The 16708-nt window shown below is 51.6% G+C and overlaps 1 protein-coding gene across 3 annotated transcripts in view; it reads right to left on the bottom strand.

Moving 5' to 3' along the window:
* Positions 1 to 2831: 2831 nt before the first annotated feature.
* The window catches only part of OTOF (otoferlin), a 114853-nt gene continuing 100976 nt past the window's right edge, over positions 2832 to 16708 (bottom strand). For 2 of the 3 annotated variants that reach the window (XM_064709991.1, XM_064709990.1), the window contains 10 exons: positions 16299 to 16426; positions 14954 to 15124; positions 14225 to 14385; positions 12838 to 12980; positions 11991 to 12079; positions 9380 to 9478; positions 7654 to 7895; positions 6289 to 6467; positions 6056 to 6156; positions 2832 to 5469 (listed from right to left, as the gene is read on the bottom strand). In XM_064709991.1, the coding sequence (XP_064566061.1) occupies positions 5289 to 5469; positions 6056 to 6156; positions 6289 to 6467; positions 7654 to 7895; positions 9380 to 9478; positions 11991 to 12079; positions 12838 to 12980; positions 14225 to 14385; positions 14954 to 15124; positions 16299 to 16426 (1494 nt within the window). In that variant the 3' untranslated portion in view covers positions 2832 to 5288. Of the gene's footprint in view, positions 5470 to 6055; positions 6468 to 7653; positions 7896 to 9379; positions 9479 to 11990; positions 12080 to 12837; positions 12981 to 14224; positions 14386 to 14953; positions 15125 to 16298; positions 16427 to 16708 lie in introns of all 3 variants that reach the window. The other variant, XM_064709989.1, reaches the window with a different exon arrangement.

The raw sequence follows: 16708 nt of genomic DNA, 5'->3' as shown, positions 1-16708 counted from the left end.
TCTGTTTATGTTGCTAATTTAGCAAAACAGTTGGATCAAGCTGTGTTGTAGAATGTAAAGGAGAAATCATTATTTGTTATGTTGCTGAAATTATGGACAATTATTAGTAAAGCAAACCATTCTTATTTTATTATGCATATTCGTAGCCATACATCTCTACCTGGATTCTTTGTTGAAGGTAACACCTATGTGGATTCCCTTGTGGTTGCCTCAGCAGTAAAAACGGTGCCTAATGTGTTACAGCAAGCTGTTCTGTCTCACCAATTTTTTCACCAGAGTGCTCAGGCACTATGGCAGCAATTTAAATTATCACATAATGAAGCAATGTCAATTATTTCTTCTTGCCCTGATTGTCATATGTCTCATGTTTCATAGTATTACAGGGCTAATCCTAGAGGTTTACGCCCTTTGCAAGAATGGCAAACAGATGTTACAAAAATGCCTGAATTTGGGCGTCTAAAGTATGTTCATATTACAATTGACATCTTTTCTCATGTCATGGTTGCCTCAGCATTGGCAGGTGAATGAAACAGCTTGGGATGTTATTCATCATTTTTGCCATGCCTTTTCCATCTTAGGTGTTCTATGACATGTAAAGATGGATAACAGCCCGGCGTATGTTTCAAAGAAATGGCAAGGTTTTTTTCATGCCTGGGGTGTTGGTCATTCTACTGGTATCCCTCATGTTTCAACAGGCCAAGCAATTATTGAACATGCTCATGGTTTGTTGAAGCACCAGGTGCAAAAACAAAAAGGGGGAATGCAGAGGGAATCGCCTCAAATGAGATTAGACAAAGCCATTTATGTCTTAAACTTTTTGCGTCCTTTATCTGACTTACAAGTCTCTCCTGTATTCTACCAGTTTTCATCTTTGAATTCAAAGCAACCAAACTTTAAGAAAGGTATTAAGGTTTGGGTAAAATATTTAATTACGGGAAAATGGACTGGCCCGATAGAATGGAGAAGAGGATACACACGTGTTTTAACTGAAAATGGCCCTCGATGGGTCTCTGCCCGTTGTGTCAAACCTTATTTGGAGCACACAGAAAAGGACAGGATGAGTGGTTCTGCAGTGGGAGCAAAATGAGTAGGTAATTGCATTGGTTATTAGGTAGATGGAAGCATGGATCCTCAAGGAATGTGTAGTAAAGATGGTAATTCAAGACAGAGTAAAGGTAGTTATAGGCTTACACTGAAATTTCAAAAGTTAAGTTAGTGGATTTTACTTTTGCTTCATTTTCTTGAATTCTCTTATAGAGAGGTTAGTAGTGCTGAGAAGTGTGCCTTGTACCATCTCCATTTGCAGATCACCGGCTGTCCCAAAATAGGGGAACTTGATGTACCTAAAGGAAAAGTGTTGCCTTTGCAAAGGAGTTGAATTAGTAGCTGAAGTTCACATTTTGAGCAGCTAGGTTGGTTGCCCATTGTGATAGCAGCAACCAGTTGTAAAGTTAAGTGGATGCTACTTAGTTCTGAGTGGTGACTTAGCAGATAACTTGGTCTCTGACTCTGTGTGGGAGAAAGTTATTTGATTAGAGGTGAAAGTGTCATTCTGCTACAAATGTGTCATCGGGAAATTGCGAGGTCTGTAACGGTATTTGAAGATCTGTCTTTATGTGTTTTGTTTGTATATGAACCTTAAGACTGTGAAGGTGTGTGTTGTGGAGTTGTTAGAAGTTGGTTATCTGTTAGTGAATGAAGAATGGATCCTCCATCTGCTTGGATTTTTGCAAGGGCCCTGCAGAAGTCCTTAGCAGTTGTATTTGCTGGTCAAATACAAAAAGGGGGAATTGTGGGAAAGACATTCTGTGCTGTCCCTGTGAGCTAGCAAGGGCCTCCTGAAGATAAGGAGAAGCCCTATATCTCTCCTGAAGGAATGCCAGGGTCATTATCCTGGAGGCCAGAGGAAGGAGAGAAAATTGGGAGATATGGACTCTCACTGGCTCGCCGAGTGACGCGGCTCTCTGGTTGTCTGCTGAGAACTTTGTTTCTCTTCTATGGCCAATGGGCACTGTATATGTGTTAGATGGGTGTCGCTATCTGGAAGAACTATAAAAGCTACGTTGGTTTAATAAAATCTCTCTCTTTCACCCTTCTGATGGAGTTGTGTATTACTGTATTGTGTCGTGCTCTATAGTGACAGAGAGCAATCTGGGAGAATGGGACTGCATAACCTGGAGCTGTAATTGGACAATTAACCCCAATATGGAAATGGGCCAAAACTTATAAAAGGGAGAACATTCATGACCTGGCGTCCATCTTGGGTATAGCCACAGCCGGGCTCTTGCACTGCCAAAGGTGTATCCTTATAAAGCCTTTTTAATAAATATCTACTTTATTTCTTTAACACTGTCCAGCTTCTGTTCTAGATGGCCTCTCAAGGCATCATGGAGAGGAGCCTGCTGGATGAGTGAACAGCACATGATCACCCACGTGTAAGGACATTAAATCATGTTGCTGATGTGGCAATGTGTGATAGTGAAGAAATACTTTATAAGGAAATACTGTGTCTTGAAGAGGTGTGTAAAACCAGCTTTTTTCTTGCAATAAACATCTCAGTATCCCCACTGATCTGAGTCTGTGCATTAATGGTTCACAGGAAAGAGGGGGGGCTGAGGGAGAAAAAAAGTGTTTTAAAAGCTTCTTTTATTTCTCATTATCCTTCTCTGATTCTGTTAATAATAAATTCACTTTATACCTTTAAATTTGAACCTCGTTTGTTTTTCTCCTCATTCTCATCTCAGTTTATGACCCTTTTTTAATTTTTTTTTTTGAAGGAACAGCTTTCGTTGGTGCCTGGTGTTTGCTCAGAATCAAACCACAAGAGCCCAGACGTGAAACTGGTTTTTATTACTGATTGGAATAGTAATATCCTCATTAAAACATGTCTGAGATGTCCTCAGTTCTTCAGTGGGGGTCTTGTGCGCCAGGAGCTGGGAAAGGCAGCTCTGCGGCAGCTGGATATCGTGGAGAGCCGAGGACAGAGCCCTTCCTGAGGACACGCGGCCAGAAGGACTCCAGCCACAAAATTACCAAGACAAACAAAATACACAGAGAATCCAGAAGGACGCCGGGAGCTCACACTGTGCCAGAGGAGCTGTGAACCCTGGGGATGCCCAGCCACAGCCACCTCTGGGTGGGTGATGTTGGGAAGATGTTTGAGCTGTGGGACATGTCCCAGTCTCTGCTGGAGCCGTGGGGGGAGAGTGCAGGGTCTGCCCCCCTGACCCACCCCAGGGCTCTCTGCAGGACCTGCTGGGCACCATGTCCAGCATTCCCGAGGTGGGACAGATCCCTGTGCCAGGGAATGTGACCTCCAGAGCTCCAAGTGGAGTGGGGACAGGCACTGGGGATGCTCTGTGCCCTCTCACACTGCTGGGCACCATGTCCAGCATTCCCAAGGTGGGACAGATCCCTGTGCCAGGGAATGTGACCTCCAGAGCTCTGAGTGGAGTGGGGACAGGCACTGGGGATGCTCTGTGCCCTCTCACACTGCTGGGCACCATGTCCACCACTCCCAAGGTGGGACAGATCCCTGTGCCAGGGAATGGTGACCTCCAGAGCTCTGAGTGGAGCAGGGATGGTGCTGGCAGTGGGGACTGGTGTGGATGTGACAGCCTGGTCAGAGAGGGAGAAAACCAGCTAAGTTTTCTCCCAGTGGACTTGTGAGAGTTTAGGGAGTTGTAGAGAAACAATGACAGCTTGTTATTATAAACAACTTGCAGATGGTGTTTTCCTACTCTCTGCCTTTCTGTTTTTCTCAAAGACTGTTTATAAGAAAGGTGTTTTTGTTAATTAGCCAATCAGGTGAAACGTATTGATTGATTGACCAATCTGGTCTGAATGTGTTGGAACAGTCTATAAAAAGAGGGAATTTTCCCATTAAAGCAGCTGCTGTGCAAACCAGCCTTCTGGTAAGTCTGTCATTTCTTACACAGTAGTGACAGACAGGCACTGGGGATGCTCTGTGCCCTCTCACTCTGCTGGGCACCATGCCCAGCATTCCCGAGGTGGGACAGATCCCTGTGCCGGGGAATGTGACCTCCAGAGCTCTGAGAAGAGCAGGGACATAGTTTTCTCCCATGATTTCCCTGCTCAGAGAAACAGCTCAGAAAAAGTAATGGGAAACAATTCTTATCTCTATTTGCTACGCCTGTTGTTGTATACATGCAGAATGTGTTATGGAGATTGCTTACCAAAGAGTAGTTTGTCAATTAAACACTGGTGATGGTGTTTAGATTGATTGACCAATTAGGTCAAAACTGTATCAGACTGTCTGTAAGGGTTATGAGTTTCTTAGAATTGTATAATATAATGTAGTATAGAAGAATAAAGCGATTAATCAACATTCTACAATCATGAAGTCAATGCTCATTATTACCTGGCCAGGAGCCTACAACAACAGGGACAGGCACTGGGGATGCTCTGTGCCCTCTCACTCTGCTGGGCACCATGTCCAGCATTCCCAAGGTGGGACAGATCCCTGTGCCAGGGAATGAGACCTCCAGAGCTCCAAGAGGAGCAGGGACTGTGCTGGCAGTGGAGACAGGCAGTGGGGATGCTCTGTGCCCTCACTGCTGGGCACCATGTCCAGCCTTCCCGAGGTGGGACAGATCCCTGTGCCAGGGAATGTGACCTCCAGAGTTCCCAGAGGAGCAGGGACAGGCACTGGGGATGCTCTGTGCCCTCTCACTCTGCTGGGCACCATGTTCAGCACTACAGAGGTGGGACAGCTCCCTGTGCCAGGGAATGGGACCTCCAGAGGTCTGAGAGGAGCAGGCATGGTGCTGGCAGTGGGTTCAGGCACTGGGGATGCTCTGTGCCCTCACTGCTGAGGCTGGCATGTCCCCAGCTGCTCCATCCCAGCTGCTCCATCCCAGCTCCCTGCTCCATCCCGGATTCTGAGCATCCCTCCAAGAAGCCTTTTGAGAATGCTCCCACAGCACCAGTGACACAGCCCCAGCTCCCCTCTCCTTCTCCTGATTCCCAGGAAGGCACCAGCCACAACCTCAATGGGCAGAGGCCTCGGGGACTCCCACAGGAGCCAGCTGGGCACCTCTCCCAGCCCCAGTGCGGGATGCAGAGTCTGGGGATCTTTGCCATGCTCCCGCCCCATTTCCCTGGCCCTAAAGCCTGAGCGGGACCCACAGAGAAGAAATGCAAAGAGGAGACCCAGCAGCAGCAGGGAGGAGATGCCCCCAGGGCTGCCCAGAGGTCACAGGGAGGAGGAGGACACGGAGCTGTAAGGTTGTGCACTGGGCTGGGGACACAGGAGAGGCTCCAGCCCTTCATGCTCCCAGCAGCTTCTTGACCATGTATCCGGGCATGCTGTAGAGGAACAGGGCCACCATGATGAGGAGCAGCAGGGCCAGCACGATCTTGATGATGAGCCACTTGTAGCGGGTGCAGATGAGGTATTTGATGGACTTGAGTGGGTTCAGGAACCAGATGAACGACGTGTCTGGGCGGCTGCAGGGGAACAAAACACTCATCATTAATCCATCACCATGGAAAGGGATTCATGGACCTTAAAGTTCATCTTTTTTTTTTGTTTGTTTCACTCCCTGCCAAGGGTAGGGACACCTTCCACTGTCCCAGGTTGCTCCAAGTCCTGTCCAGCCTGGCCTTGGGCTCTGCCAAGGATCCAGGGGCAGCCACAGCTGCTCTGCCCACCCTGTGCCAGGGCCTGCCCACCCTGCCAGGGAGCAATTCCTCATTCCCAAGATCCCATCCAGCCCTGCCCTCTGGCAGTGGGAGCCATTCCTGTGCCCTGTCCTCCATCCCTGTCCCAGTCCCTCTGCAGCTCTCCTGGAGCACCTTCAGGCCCTGCCAGGGGCTCTGGGCTCTCCCTGGATCCTTCTCCCATCCAGGTGAGCACCCCCAGCTCTGCCAGCCTGACTGCAGAGCAGAGGGGCTCCAGATCAGAACACCTCCATGACCTCCTCTAGACCCTTTTCCATCAGGTTTTGGGGCTCAGAGCTGGATGCAGCACTCCAGGTGGGAGCAGAATCCCATAATCCCAGGTCCCTGCTGCAGAGAGGCTTCTCCCACTCACTTGGGTTTCTCCAGGGGATCAGGCTCATTCCGAGCCAGCCCAGCAGGGGATTTCTCAGCCTCCTCTGCTGTCAGAAGGTGCAGCTCAGCCTCAACTTTGCCCTGCAGGGAGGAGAGAGCTGTGCTGAGGCCTGGGAGCACATCCCAGAAGGAACAAAGCCATGAGGGGGAAGCAGGGTGTCCACAAAGCGTGCAGTGCCCAGGAGGCAGACCCTCCCTTTCCCCCATCCTTACGGTGACCTCCAGCTCATCGTTCTCATCTCTGGCCACGAATGGCCACCAGCCCTTGACCCGCTTCTGCTTGAAGATGGAGATCATGGGCAGCTCAGCCTCGTTGGTCACCATCTCCAGGCTGCACTGCTTGGACGTCTTGGCTCCCCGGGGGAAGCGGTTCAGGTCCAGCTCGATGGCCCCTGGCAGGACAGAGGGGAGGACAGAGGTTGGCATGCCAAAAAGGCCAAGTCCTTGGCTGGAGATGGGCTGGACCAGCATCTCCTGCCCTGGGGAGCAGCTTTGAGCCAGTCTGGGAAGGAGAAATGGGGTGTCTTGGCTACAGGAGCAGTGGAGAAAAGGGATCTCAGAATCATGGAGACACGAATGTTAGAAAAGAACTGCCAGACCCTCAAGTCCAAGCTGTGCCCAATCCCCACCTTGTCCCCAGCCCAGAGTACTCAGTGCCACATCCAGGCCTGCCCTGGACACCTCCAGGGATGGGCACTCCAAACCTCCCTGGGCAGCCCCTGCCAAGGCCTGAGCACCCTTTCCATGCAGAAATTCCTCCTGATGTCCACCCTGAGCCTGCCCTGGCCCAGCCTGAGGCCATTTCCCCTTGTCCTGTCCCTGTTCCCTGGCAGCAGAGCCCGACGCCCCCTGGCTGTCCCCTCCTGTCAGGGACTTGTGCAGAGCCACAAGGTCCCCCCTGAGCCTCCTTTTCTCCAGGCTGAGCCCCTTCCAGCTCCTCAGCCTCTCCTGGGGCTCCATTCCCTTCCCCGCTCCCTCAGCCTCTCCTGGGCTCCATTCCTTCCAGCTCCCTCCGCCCCTCCTGGGGCTCCATTCCCTTCCCAGCTCCCTCAGCCCCTCCTGGGGCTCCATTCCCTTCCCAGCTCCCTCAGCCCCTCCTGGGGCTCCATTCCCTTCCCAGCTCCTCAGCCTCTCCTGGGGCTCCATTCCCTTTCCAGCTCTGTTCCCTTCCCAGCTCCAGCCCCTCCAGGTCTCTCCTGGCAGGAGGGGCCCAGAGCTGCCCCCAGCACTGGAGGTGCCCCAGCAGTGCCAGCACAGGGGACGGGCACTGCCCTGGCCCTGCTGCCACCCCAGAGCTGGCACAGCCCAGGGATCACTGGCCTCTGGCACACCTGGGCACACCTGTACTCATGTCCAGCCTCTGGCACAGCACCCCCAGAGTCTTTCCCACCCCCCTTTCCCAGCCTGGAGTGCTCAGTGGGGTTGGTGTGACCCCAGTTCAAGACCTGGCCCTTGTCCTTGGCCCATGGATCCAGCCTGTCCAGAACCCTCTGCAGACCCTTCCTGCCCTCTCACCCCACCTGCCCCATCCAGCAGCATCTCAGGGGGTTTCTGGGGTGCTCTGGACCCTGCACGTACCCAGGAAATCATCGGCTGAGAAATGGTCGGCATCCCAGACCTGCAGGGTGAGGCGGGCTGGGATCTTGTACTCCGTCTCATCCCAGGAGAACATGGACTCCTTCTTGGAGATGACAATCTTCTCCTCGGCCATCAGGTAATCGAAGGGGAAGATGTAGCGCCAGTTGAAGTTGCCTTCACCAGTGAGGGAGTGGTAATGGACATCCGTGTCCTGCTTGTCCTCCTGCTGCCCCTTCAGCCACCTGCAGGGCCCGGGAGGTGAGAGGGGGGCACAGGTTTACATGGGGCAGGGGAGGGGACAGGAGCACCCGTCCAGGCAGCCAGGGTGTCTCCAGGACTGGAAAAACCTAAAAGTTATGAACAAGGGGATGGGGCTGTGTGGATGCCATGGGACAGAGTGAGAGAAACAGCAGGCGTTTCTCACAGCGGCTTGTGAGAAGTTTTAGGGAGCTGGAAGGATGTGATAACTTGTTGACTATAAAAAATTAGCAAGTGGTGTTTTTCTCCCTTATTTTTCTGTTCATTTCAAGGACAGCGTGTGAGAAAGATGTTTCTGTTAGTTAGCCAATAAAATAGAATCTATCGTACCACTCTTTATTCTTTTGAATAAAGCCTTCTTTGCCTTTTCTACGATCCTGCCTCTCTCCTCTTCCTGCCCTGACCTTGGCGCAAGAGTGACAGGGCTGCTCCAGACACTGCAGCAGGAAATCCAAGGGGCAGGAGGATCCCAGAGGGAGCAGAGAACTTTAGGAGAAGGAGATTCAAGGGGGTTTTCTGAGGGCTTACCCTGGGTGAGGAGATGTGAAGGAATTGTACAGGAGCTGGGAGCTGTCACTGACATACTTTATGAAAAATCCTTTTTTCTCCTCACACCCTGAGCAAGAACCTGACCAAGGTGCCGAGACATCCATCCCCTTCCCCTCGTGTCCTCTCCATGCTGGGTTCTCCCCAGAGAAGAGGTGAGGACCCCCAGAGTCTCCAGTCCCACCTCCAAGCATGGCACAGAAGTAGATGAGAACACATCCACCCAGAGCTGACTGGCTTGGGTCTCTCAGCACTGCCCATGTCCCACCCCAGTGGGGACTGGTGCCCACCCCAGGAGAGGCGGAGGAGGTGCTGGTGGAATTCCAGGCTGTACCTACCCCTGGACAAAAATGTCACTGGATTTCTCCCTGGTGAAGGAGGTCCCCGTGGAATTTCAGGCCATACCTACCCCCTGACAAAAATGTCACTGGATTTCTTACTGGTGGAATTCTGTACCTACTCCATGACAAAAACGTCACTGGATTTCTCCGTGGTGGAATTCCAGGCTGTAGCTCCCCCCTGACAAAAATGTCACTGGATTTCTCCCTGGTGAAGGAGGTCCCCGTGGAATTTCAGGCCATACCTACCCCCTGACAAAAATGTCACTGGATTTCTCTGTGGTGGAATTCCAAGCTGTACCTACCCCCTGACAACATGTCACTGGATTTCTCCTTGGTGGAATTCCAGGCTGCACCTACCCCTGGAGAAATATGTCACTGGATTTCTCCCTGATGGAATTCCAGGCTGGATCTACCACCTGACAAAAATGTCACTGGATTTCTCCGTGGTGGAATTCCAGGCTGTAGCTCCCCCCTGACAAAAATGTCGCTGGATTTCTCCCCAGTGGAATTCCAGGCTGTACGTACCCCCTGACAAAAATGTCACTGGATTTCTCCCCAGGGGAATTCAAGGCTGTACCTACCCCCTGACAAAAATGTCACTGGATTTCTCGCCGGTGAAGTAGTCGTCGTCCTCCAGGATGACCTCGTCGGTGTTCCACACGATCACCCTGAGCTCGTACCTGCCCAAGGGATGGAAAGGGAGGTGAGGCATGGGAGCAGGGAATGGGAGCAGGGAATGGGAACAGGGAATGGGAACAGGGAATGGGATAGGATGGATGGAGTGGCGCTGCCAGAAAGCAGAGCCGGCTGCCAGGAACAGGGAATTGCTCACAGGGATCTCTCCCAGGGATCTGGAGGTCAGGATCAGGGACAGGAGGGGATCTCAACCATGGAGAGGATTACAGGGATGGGACTCTTCCTATGGGGACAGGCTGGCTGAGCTGGGAATGTTCACCTGGAGAAGGATCCAGGGAGAGCTCAGAGCCCCTGGCAGGGCCTAAAGGGGCTCCAGGAGAGCTGCAGAGGGACTGGGAATGAGGGGTGGAGGGACAGGACCCAGGGAATGGCTCCCAGTGCCAGAGGGCAGGGCTGGATGGGATATTGGGAATTAGGAATTGTTCCCTGGTAGGGTGGAGAGGGGCTGGGCAGGATTTCCCACAGCAGCCCTGGATCCCTGGGAATGTCCAAGTCTTGGATGGGGCTGGGAGCACCCTGGGATAGTGGAAGGTGTCCCTGCCCATGGCAGGGAGTTGAACAAGTTGAACTTTAAAGTCTCTTCCAACCCAAACCATTCCGTGATTCCATGGTCTCCACATGATCTCGGATCAGCCTCAGCAGGGTGAGCCAAGCACCAAGGAGAGTTTTCCCTCCTCTGCTCCCAACCTCTGCAAAGATCTTGCCAAAAGCTCAACGGGGCAGCCCAGGCTTGGATTTTGGGAGATTTCTGACCAAAATTGGGTCTGCAAAACAACCAGAGCCCAACTCTGTTCCTGCTCTCCTCCCTTTACTCAACAGGGCTGTGATTGCCCCCAAAATGGGCTCAGAGTCCTCCAGAGGACTCCAGGAGGTTCAGGGATCTCCAGGGAATTCCCAGCAGGCTGGGGAGCTTCCCATCACCTCTGCTTGACTGGGAATTTCTTGATGGTGAAACATAAACCATGAACATAACCCATAAATGAGCTGTGGGAAGGCTTGTGGAAAATAAGGAGAACTTCATGACAGCAGATTTCCCCTGGGCGGCTGTAGTTTTTGAGTTTTCCCACAAGAAAACTGTGTTTCCTCCTGCAAAGAAATCTCCATAACATTAACAAGAAAGACTTCTCTCCCTAAATAAACTTTTAAAAAGAGACTATTTTAGAGGCAGTAAACTGACTAGAAATTTAAAGTCTTGTTTCTTTACCTTATCAGTAGGAAAAAAAAGTTTTAGGGAGAGTAAAAGTGTTTCAAAAAATCTTGTCTTAATTCTTACTATTTTTTTCTCACTAATAATATAATTTTCTTTATACCCTTTGAAAGTTTTAAGCCTGCTTTACCTTTCTCCTAATCCTATCTCACAACAAGAAATAAGTACACTAGCAATTAACCAATACAAAATCTACCACGCTCTTCAGTACTTTGAAATCTTAAAAGAAGAAACTTTGAAATCTTGAAATCTTAAAATTAAGAAACTCTCAAATTAGCAAAAAATCTTAAAATTAAGAAACTCTCAAATAAGAAAAATTAACAGACTACACAAAATTAGTGTTTCTGCCCACTTTCAAATTAAAACCTCCACACAGAGGAAGTGTGAGAGGTTGGAGGAAGAGCAGAAACCTGACTCCTGCAGTGAGGGGAGGCTGGAGAAAGGCTCAGGACATGTGGCCACAGCACCTCACTGGACATGCCAGGGAGTGTCCAGGTGAGAAAAGTGGATTTACATCTTCCTTAACCCCTTTCCTTTGGGATCTCCCTCTGGCAGTGCCCTAGCTGAGCCCATCCATGGGATTCCTTCACGTTTTCCCTTTCTCCTGCCTGTCCTGTGCTGTGCCTCTCCCAGCTGGGATCCAGGGATGTTCTCTCCACCCAAGGCATCGGCTGCCTGGGATGCACCAGAGGCTCCCATCGGGATTCCCAGTGCCATCCCTGTATCCCAGCCCTGGGGGCAGGAAAAGGAGCCCAAAGACCAAGGCCAGCAGGCTGAGAATGGACTAGAAGGGATATTGAGGGAAGAAATGTCCTTCTTCCCCCACCATGTGCTGTTTGTGCCTGCTCTTTCCTGCTTGGAATGCTGTCCCAGGGGCCTCCTTCTCTCCACCACATCCTGGAAAAGTGCAATCCAAACTGTCCAAAAAGCCCAATCCAAATTGTACTGGGATAACCCTGCCCCTGCCCAGAAGAGGCTCAGGGCTGGGGACTCTGCTCTGCCCAGGGAATGATGGAATTTCCCAGTTCACACAGGCAAGAAAGATCGGGATCTGCAGGGGATGGGGAGATCTGGGATCCCACCCTCAGGAGCAGCTCTGGAACTGCCTCTAGTGTTGGGATCTCTGGGAATGGCAGCATGGATGAGGAAACCAACAGAGGGCTGGGCTGCCCATGGAGCAGCAGCAGGAGATGGGAGAAGCCGGGCTCCATCCCCAGCCTCCCGTTTCCCTTCCCCATTTTTTTGGCTGGGCTGCCAACCAATCCAGGTGATTTCCTTAAGTTCCTTACTTCTTTGGTTTCCTGGGAGAAATATCGATGGCAGGGCCGGGTGCTGGCATGTCCATGGGGAACATGTCCACCCACATCTCCAGGCGGCCCTGTGGAGTGGGAGAGGCACAGTCAGCTCCCCTTGTCCCTCCTGTCTCATCCCCACCGGTGTCCCCCTCTTCATCACCCTGGCCATGCCAGATATGGAGTGGGACAAGCTTCTCCCATGCCACAAATCCTTCTCCACCCCTGCAGAAGCATCTCATGGAGTGGGTGGAACTGGATGGGTTTTAAGACCCTTCCAGCCCAAACCATTCCATGATTCCATGATCTGCCTGTGAGCTTGGATCAGCCTCACCAGGGTGAGCCAAGCTCCAAGGGGAGCTTTTCCACCTCTGCTCCCAGCCTCTGCAAGGAACTTGCCAAAGGCTCAATGGGGCAGTCCAGGATTGGATTTTGGGAGATTTCTGACCAAAATTGGATCTGCAAAACAACCAGAACAGAACTCTGTCCCTACTCTCCTCCCTTTAGTCAACAGGGCTGTGATTGCCCCCCAACACAGCCTCAGAGTCCTCCTGAGGGCTCCAGAAGATTTGGGGTCTCCAGAAAATTCCCAGCACTGCCTTTTGTGCATGGCAGCCTGCAGGTTTCCAGTCCCTTCTGCTTGGGAATCCATTGGGAATTTTGCTCCCATGTGCCCAGATGTGGGGAATCACAAGGGACTGTGGGATGAGAAATGGATGAGGATGGATCGGGAGGCACTGGAGATTTTCTCTGCTGGCCTCCCGGGGTGACCTGCCCATCCTGAGGTGGGTTAGGGCTGTGCTGCCCCTCGTGGGCTGCCCCCGTTCCCATTGGAATGTCAGACCTGCTCGATGCCCGGCTTGTCGGGGTTGAGCAGCGGCCGCGTCTCCACGTGCTCGGGGACGAGGCGGCAGCCGGCCCGCGGGATGTCCTCCCAGTGCCGCAGCACCGCCAGCGCCAGGTGCTCGTCCGTCGGCTTCTTCTGGCCTGGAGGACAAAGGAGAGCTCCAACAGCTGGGACAGGGACACAGGGACAGCAAAGCACCCAACAAAGCACCTGTGCACCAAGGTGCAGAACTGCCTCATCCTCTCCATCCCTTGGGCTGCAGAACTGTCCCAAGGTGCAGAACTGCTTCATCCTCTCCGTTCCTTGGGAACACTTTGTCCCAAGGGTCTCAGAACTGTCCCAACAATTCCAGAACTTCCTCATCCTCCCCATCCCTTGGGAACACTTTGTCCCAAGAGTTGCAGAACTGTCCCGAGGTGCAGAACTGCTTCATTCTCTTCATCCCTTGGGAACACTTTGTCCCAAGGGTTGCAGAACTGCCTCACACTCTCCATCCCTTGGGATAAAGAGTTCCCAAGGGTTGCAGAACTGCTTCATCTTCTCCATCCCTTGGGAACACTGTCCCAAGGTGCAGAACTGCCTCATCTTCTCCATTCCTTGGGACAAAGCATTCCTAAGGGTGCAGAACTGTCCCCCAAGAAACAGAACTGCCTCATCTTCTCCATCCCTTTGGAACATTTTGTCCCAAGGGTCGCAGAACTGTCCCAAGGTACAGAACTGCCTCTTCCTCTCCATCCCTTGGGACAAAGTGTTCCCAAAGGTTGCAGAACTGTCCCAAGGTGCAGAACTGCCTCATCCTCTCCATCCCTTGGGAACACTTTGTCCCTCAGCCAGCACTTCCTAACTCCTCTTGCCTCTCTCCAATCCCTGTAGAAGGTTCAGATCCCCATTCATTTTTCCCTGTCTGAACTAATCCTATGTCCACTGACCACATTTTCCTTCTTTCCCTCACCCCTCCTGGGCTATTTCCCTCTTTCTCGGGCACACATGAGTGTGTTGGGACACAACCCTCATCTCCCATTGTTTGGGAATGCATTCCCATGGATGACAATTCCCTAAATGCTGGAGGTGTCTCCATGGCTCTTGGGACATGCACTTCTCAGAGGGCATTTCCAGAGGCAGTTTTGGGTGTCCATGGATGTCCTCAAGTGATTCCAAGAGGAACCCTCTGGTCTGGAGGGTCTGTAGGACTCTGTAACTGGTCTATACTGGGATGGTGCCCCTGTCTGGGGGGAGTTGGACTGGACGACCTTCAAAGGTCCATTTCAAACCACTCCATGATTCAAACTACTCTGAGATTCCAACCAGGATGATGAGGAGACCCCCCAGACCCCTGCTCTGCTCCAGAACCTCCATCCCATGGGATGATCCCACAGGGCCATACCATTTTCATCCTCGATCTCCGTGGGGCCGGTGAAGACCCTGTTGGCAACTTTCACTCTTCCCCCCGGCCCGAAGTGCGGCCCATCCACTTTTCCCTCTTTGCACAGCTTGGACAGGATTTGGGAGGGCTTCATGGGGTCACGCCAGGTGTTGTACCCATGGCTGGGAACAGGAAGGCAAGATCAGGCAGAAAAAGTTGTGAGGACAAAGTAATTTTTTCCCTTTTGCCAGGAAAAAAACCCATTGCACCACGAAGCACCCAGAATTCCCAGGGAAAGAATTTGAGGCAGCAAAATTGAATCTTTAGAGCAAATTTGATCCCTCTGTGGCCCTTTTGCAAACACCTTCTACCCCACTTTGGCTCAGACCTGGAATTCCCAGTGCATACCGCTTGATTCCTGATGCTCAGCATCGCCCTGTTTGCTCTGCTCCCATTTCAGCCCTGATCTCACCCCTTTTCCACCAGTCCCCCCAGTCCCTCCCTCCTGCCCTGGGCTTCTGATGACCCATTTCATCACTCCCTAACCCTGGTGACAAAACCAGGGATAGCACAGATTCCTCCATTCATCCCTGCCCCTTGCAGGATTGGACAGCCTGAGGTTTTTCCCAAAATAAATCATTCCAGGATCAGCAGGCAGCCAAGGGGGAAGATTCCTGTGGGAGCTCTGGGTGGGAGGTGACACAGAGGAGGTCCAGGTGTGAGGTGGGACAGAGAAGGCTTTTCCCATACATGGAGTAGGTCTGGGACACGCCGCAGGTCGCCCGATGCTTGCTGTAGAAGCGATTCTCCAGGTCGATCTTGGTCTCCCCAATGAGGTCATCAGTGCCCACCAAATCCCAGTCGTACACAGCCACCGTCAGCATGGACTCCATGGGGAAGGTGGCCTCGATGTCGAAGGATCTGGGATTGGGGGAAGCAGAGAAAAGCTGCTGTGGGGTCTGGCGGCAACTCAGGACAGAGGTGTTTCTGCTCCAGTCCATGGATTCAGTCTGCATCCATCACCGCAGCACGTCTGAAGTGGGGTTAAACTCAACCACCAGCCCTTGACAGGAGGGAAAATCCTTGACCTGGGTGTGCCAACATCCCTGAGGCTGAGTGTGCCAGATTGCAAGGCAAGATGTATTCTATTACCATCTGTATGGCAGCTGTCTTTTGTCAAGTGGGCAGTTTGCCTTATCTCTCTCTTTGAGTGACCACAATCACTCCTCCCTCTGGAGGGAACATCTGCTGATAACAGCTATTGAATGTCGCTGCATGGCTGATAAGAACTACAGCATCCCATTGGGAGATGCTCCGCCCAGAGGGAGGAGCCAAGCATTCCTACCCAGATATAATCTGAGATTCTGGAATACCAACACGGCTTCTCCACTGGATTTCCCAGAGGAACAGCAGCTGCCTCTTCTTCCACTGGATCTCCAGAGGAAGACTGCACCTTGTTTCAGGATCCCTGCTCCAACAAAACCACACTTGACACTCCAGGAGGGCTGCAGCCACAATTCCAATTGGACTGCTACCAACACCCTGACCAACAGGGTGTCAGGTTGTGTTCTGACTCTGTCAGTGTTGTTTTAGTTTACAGCATTGTTTATTTTATCCTTTCATTTTCTTCCCTATTAAAGAACTGTTATTTCCTACTCCCATATTTTTTGCCTGAGAGCCCCTTAATTTGAAATTTATAGCAATTGGAAGAGGTGGGGAGGGTTTACATTCTCCATTTTAGGGAAGGCTCCTGCCTTCTTCAGCAGATTCCTGTCTTTCCAAACCAAGACACTGAGTTTGTGTCTTATTCTCACTCAAATTTAGGTCTAATGATTCCTAAGCGGGTGTTTCACCTTGATCAGGTGAATTTCAGGTTCATGACTTAAACACCTGGTGCTATGCTGACCACATGTTGGCAAAGGACATCCTGGAAGGACATCCACACTGTGGGATAAATCCCATAAATAAAGCTAAATAATAAAGCTAAATAAATAAAGATAAATCCAGCTCAAGGAGCAGCCATGGGACACCTGAGCTGCAGATCTGAGGGCTGGTGAGCCTGGGCTCAGCTTGGCAGTTCCAGGCACAGACTTACTTCCCAAAAACAGGGTTCAGCTGCTTGGAGATGTAGTTCTCCTTGTCCTTGATGTCCGTCTTGCCCAGCTTGATGGCGATGTAGGGATCGGCTTTCCCGTTGATGTCAGCTGGGTGGAGGTCCGTGGCCTGCAGGGAACAGGTGGGATGGGTCAGCGCTGTCCATAGCAGACAAGGATTCAGGGATGGGCCCGTTCTCCATCCCTGATCATGAGTTTCTCTTTGGGCCAGGTCTTATGAGCTCTCAGAGAAGCCATCGCACCCAAGATAGCTCAGCTACCCCGAACAGCATAAAATTAGCAGGATGGCTTCTGCAGTAGTGCTGGAAACAGAAAAAGTCTTAATAAAAGGTAAAATAAAGCTCTTTCAGAGAAAAACCCGAGCTAGGGGCAAGAGGTTCTTGCTCCTTCT

Source organism: Zonotrichia leucophrys, chromosome 3, assembly GCF_028769735.1.
Source record: "Zonotrichia leucophrys gambelii isolate GWCS_2022_RI chromosome 3, RI_Zleu_2.0, whole genome shotgun sequence".
Taxonomy (NCBI): domain Eukaryota; kingdom Metazoa; phylum Chordata; class Aves; order Passeriformes; family Passerellidae; genus Zonotrichia; species Zonotrichia leucophrys.
The sequence above is the reverse complement of the archived record's forward strand: the minus strand, read 5'-3'. Positions and strand labels throughout refer to the sequence as shown.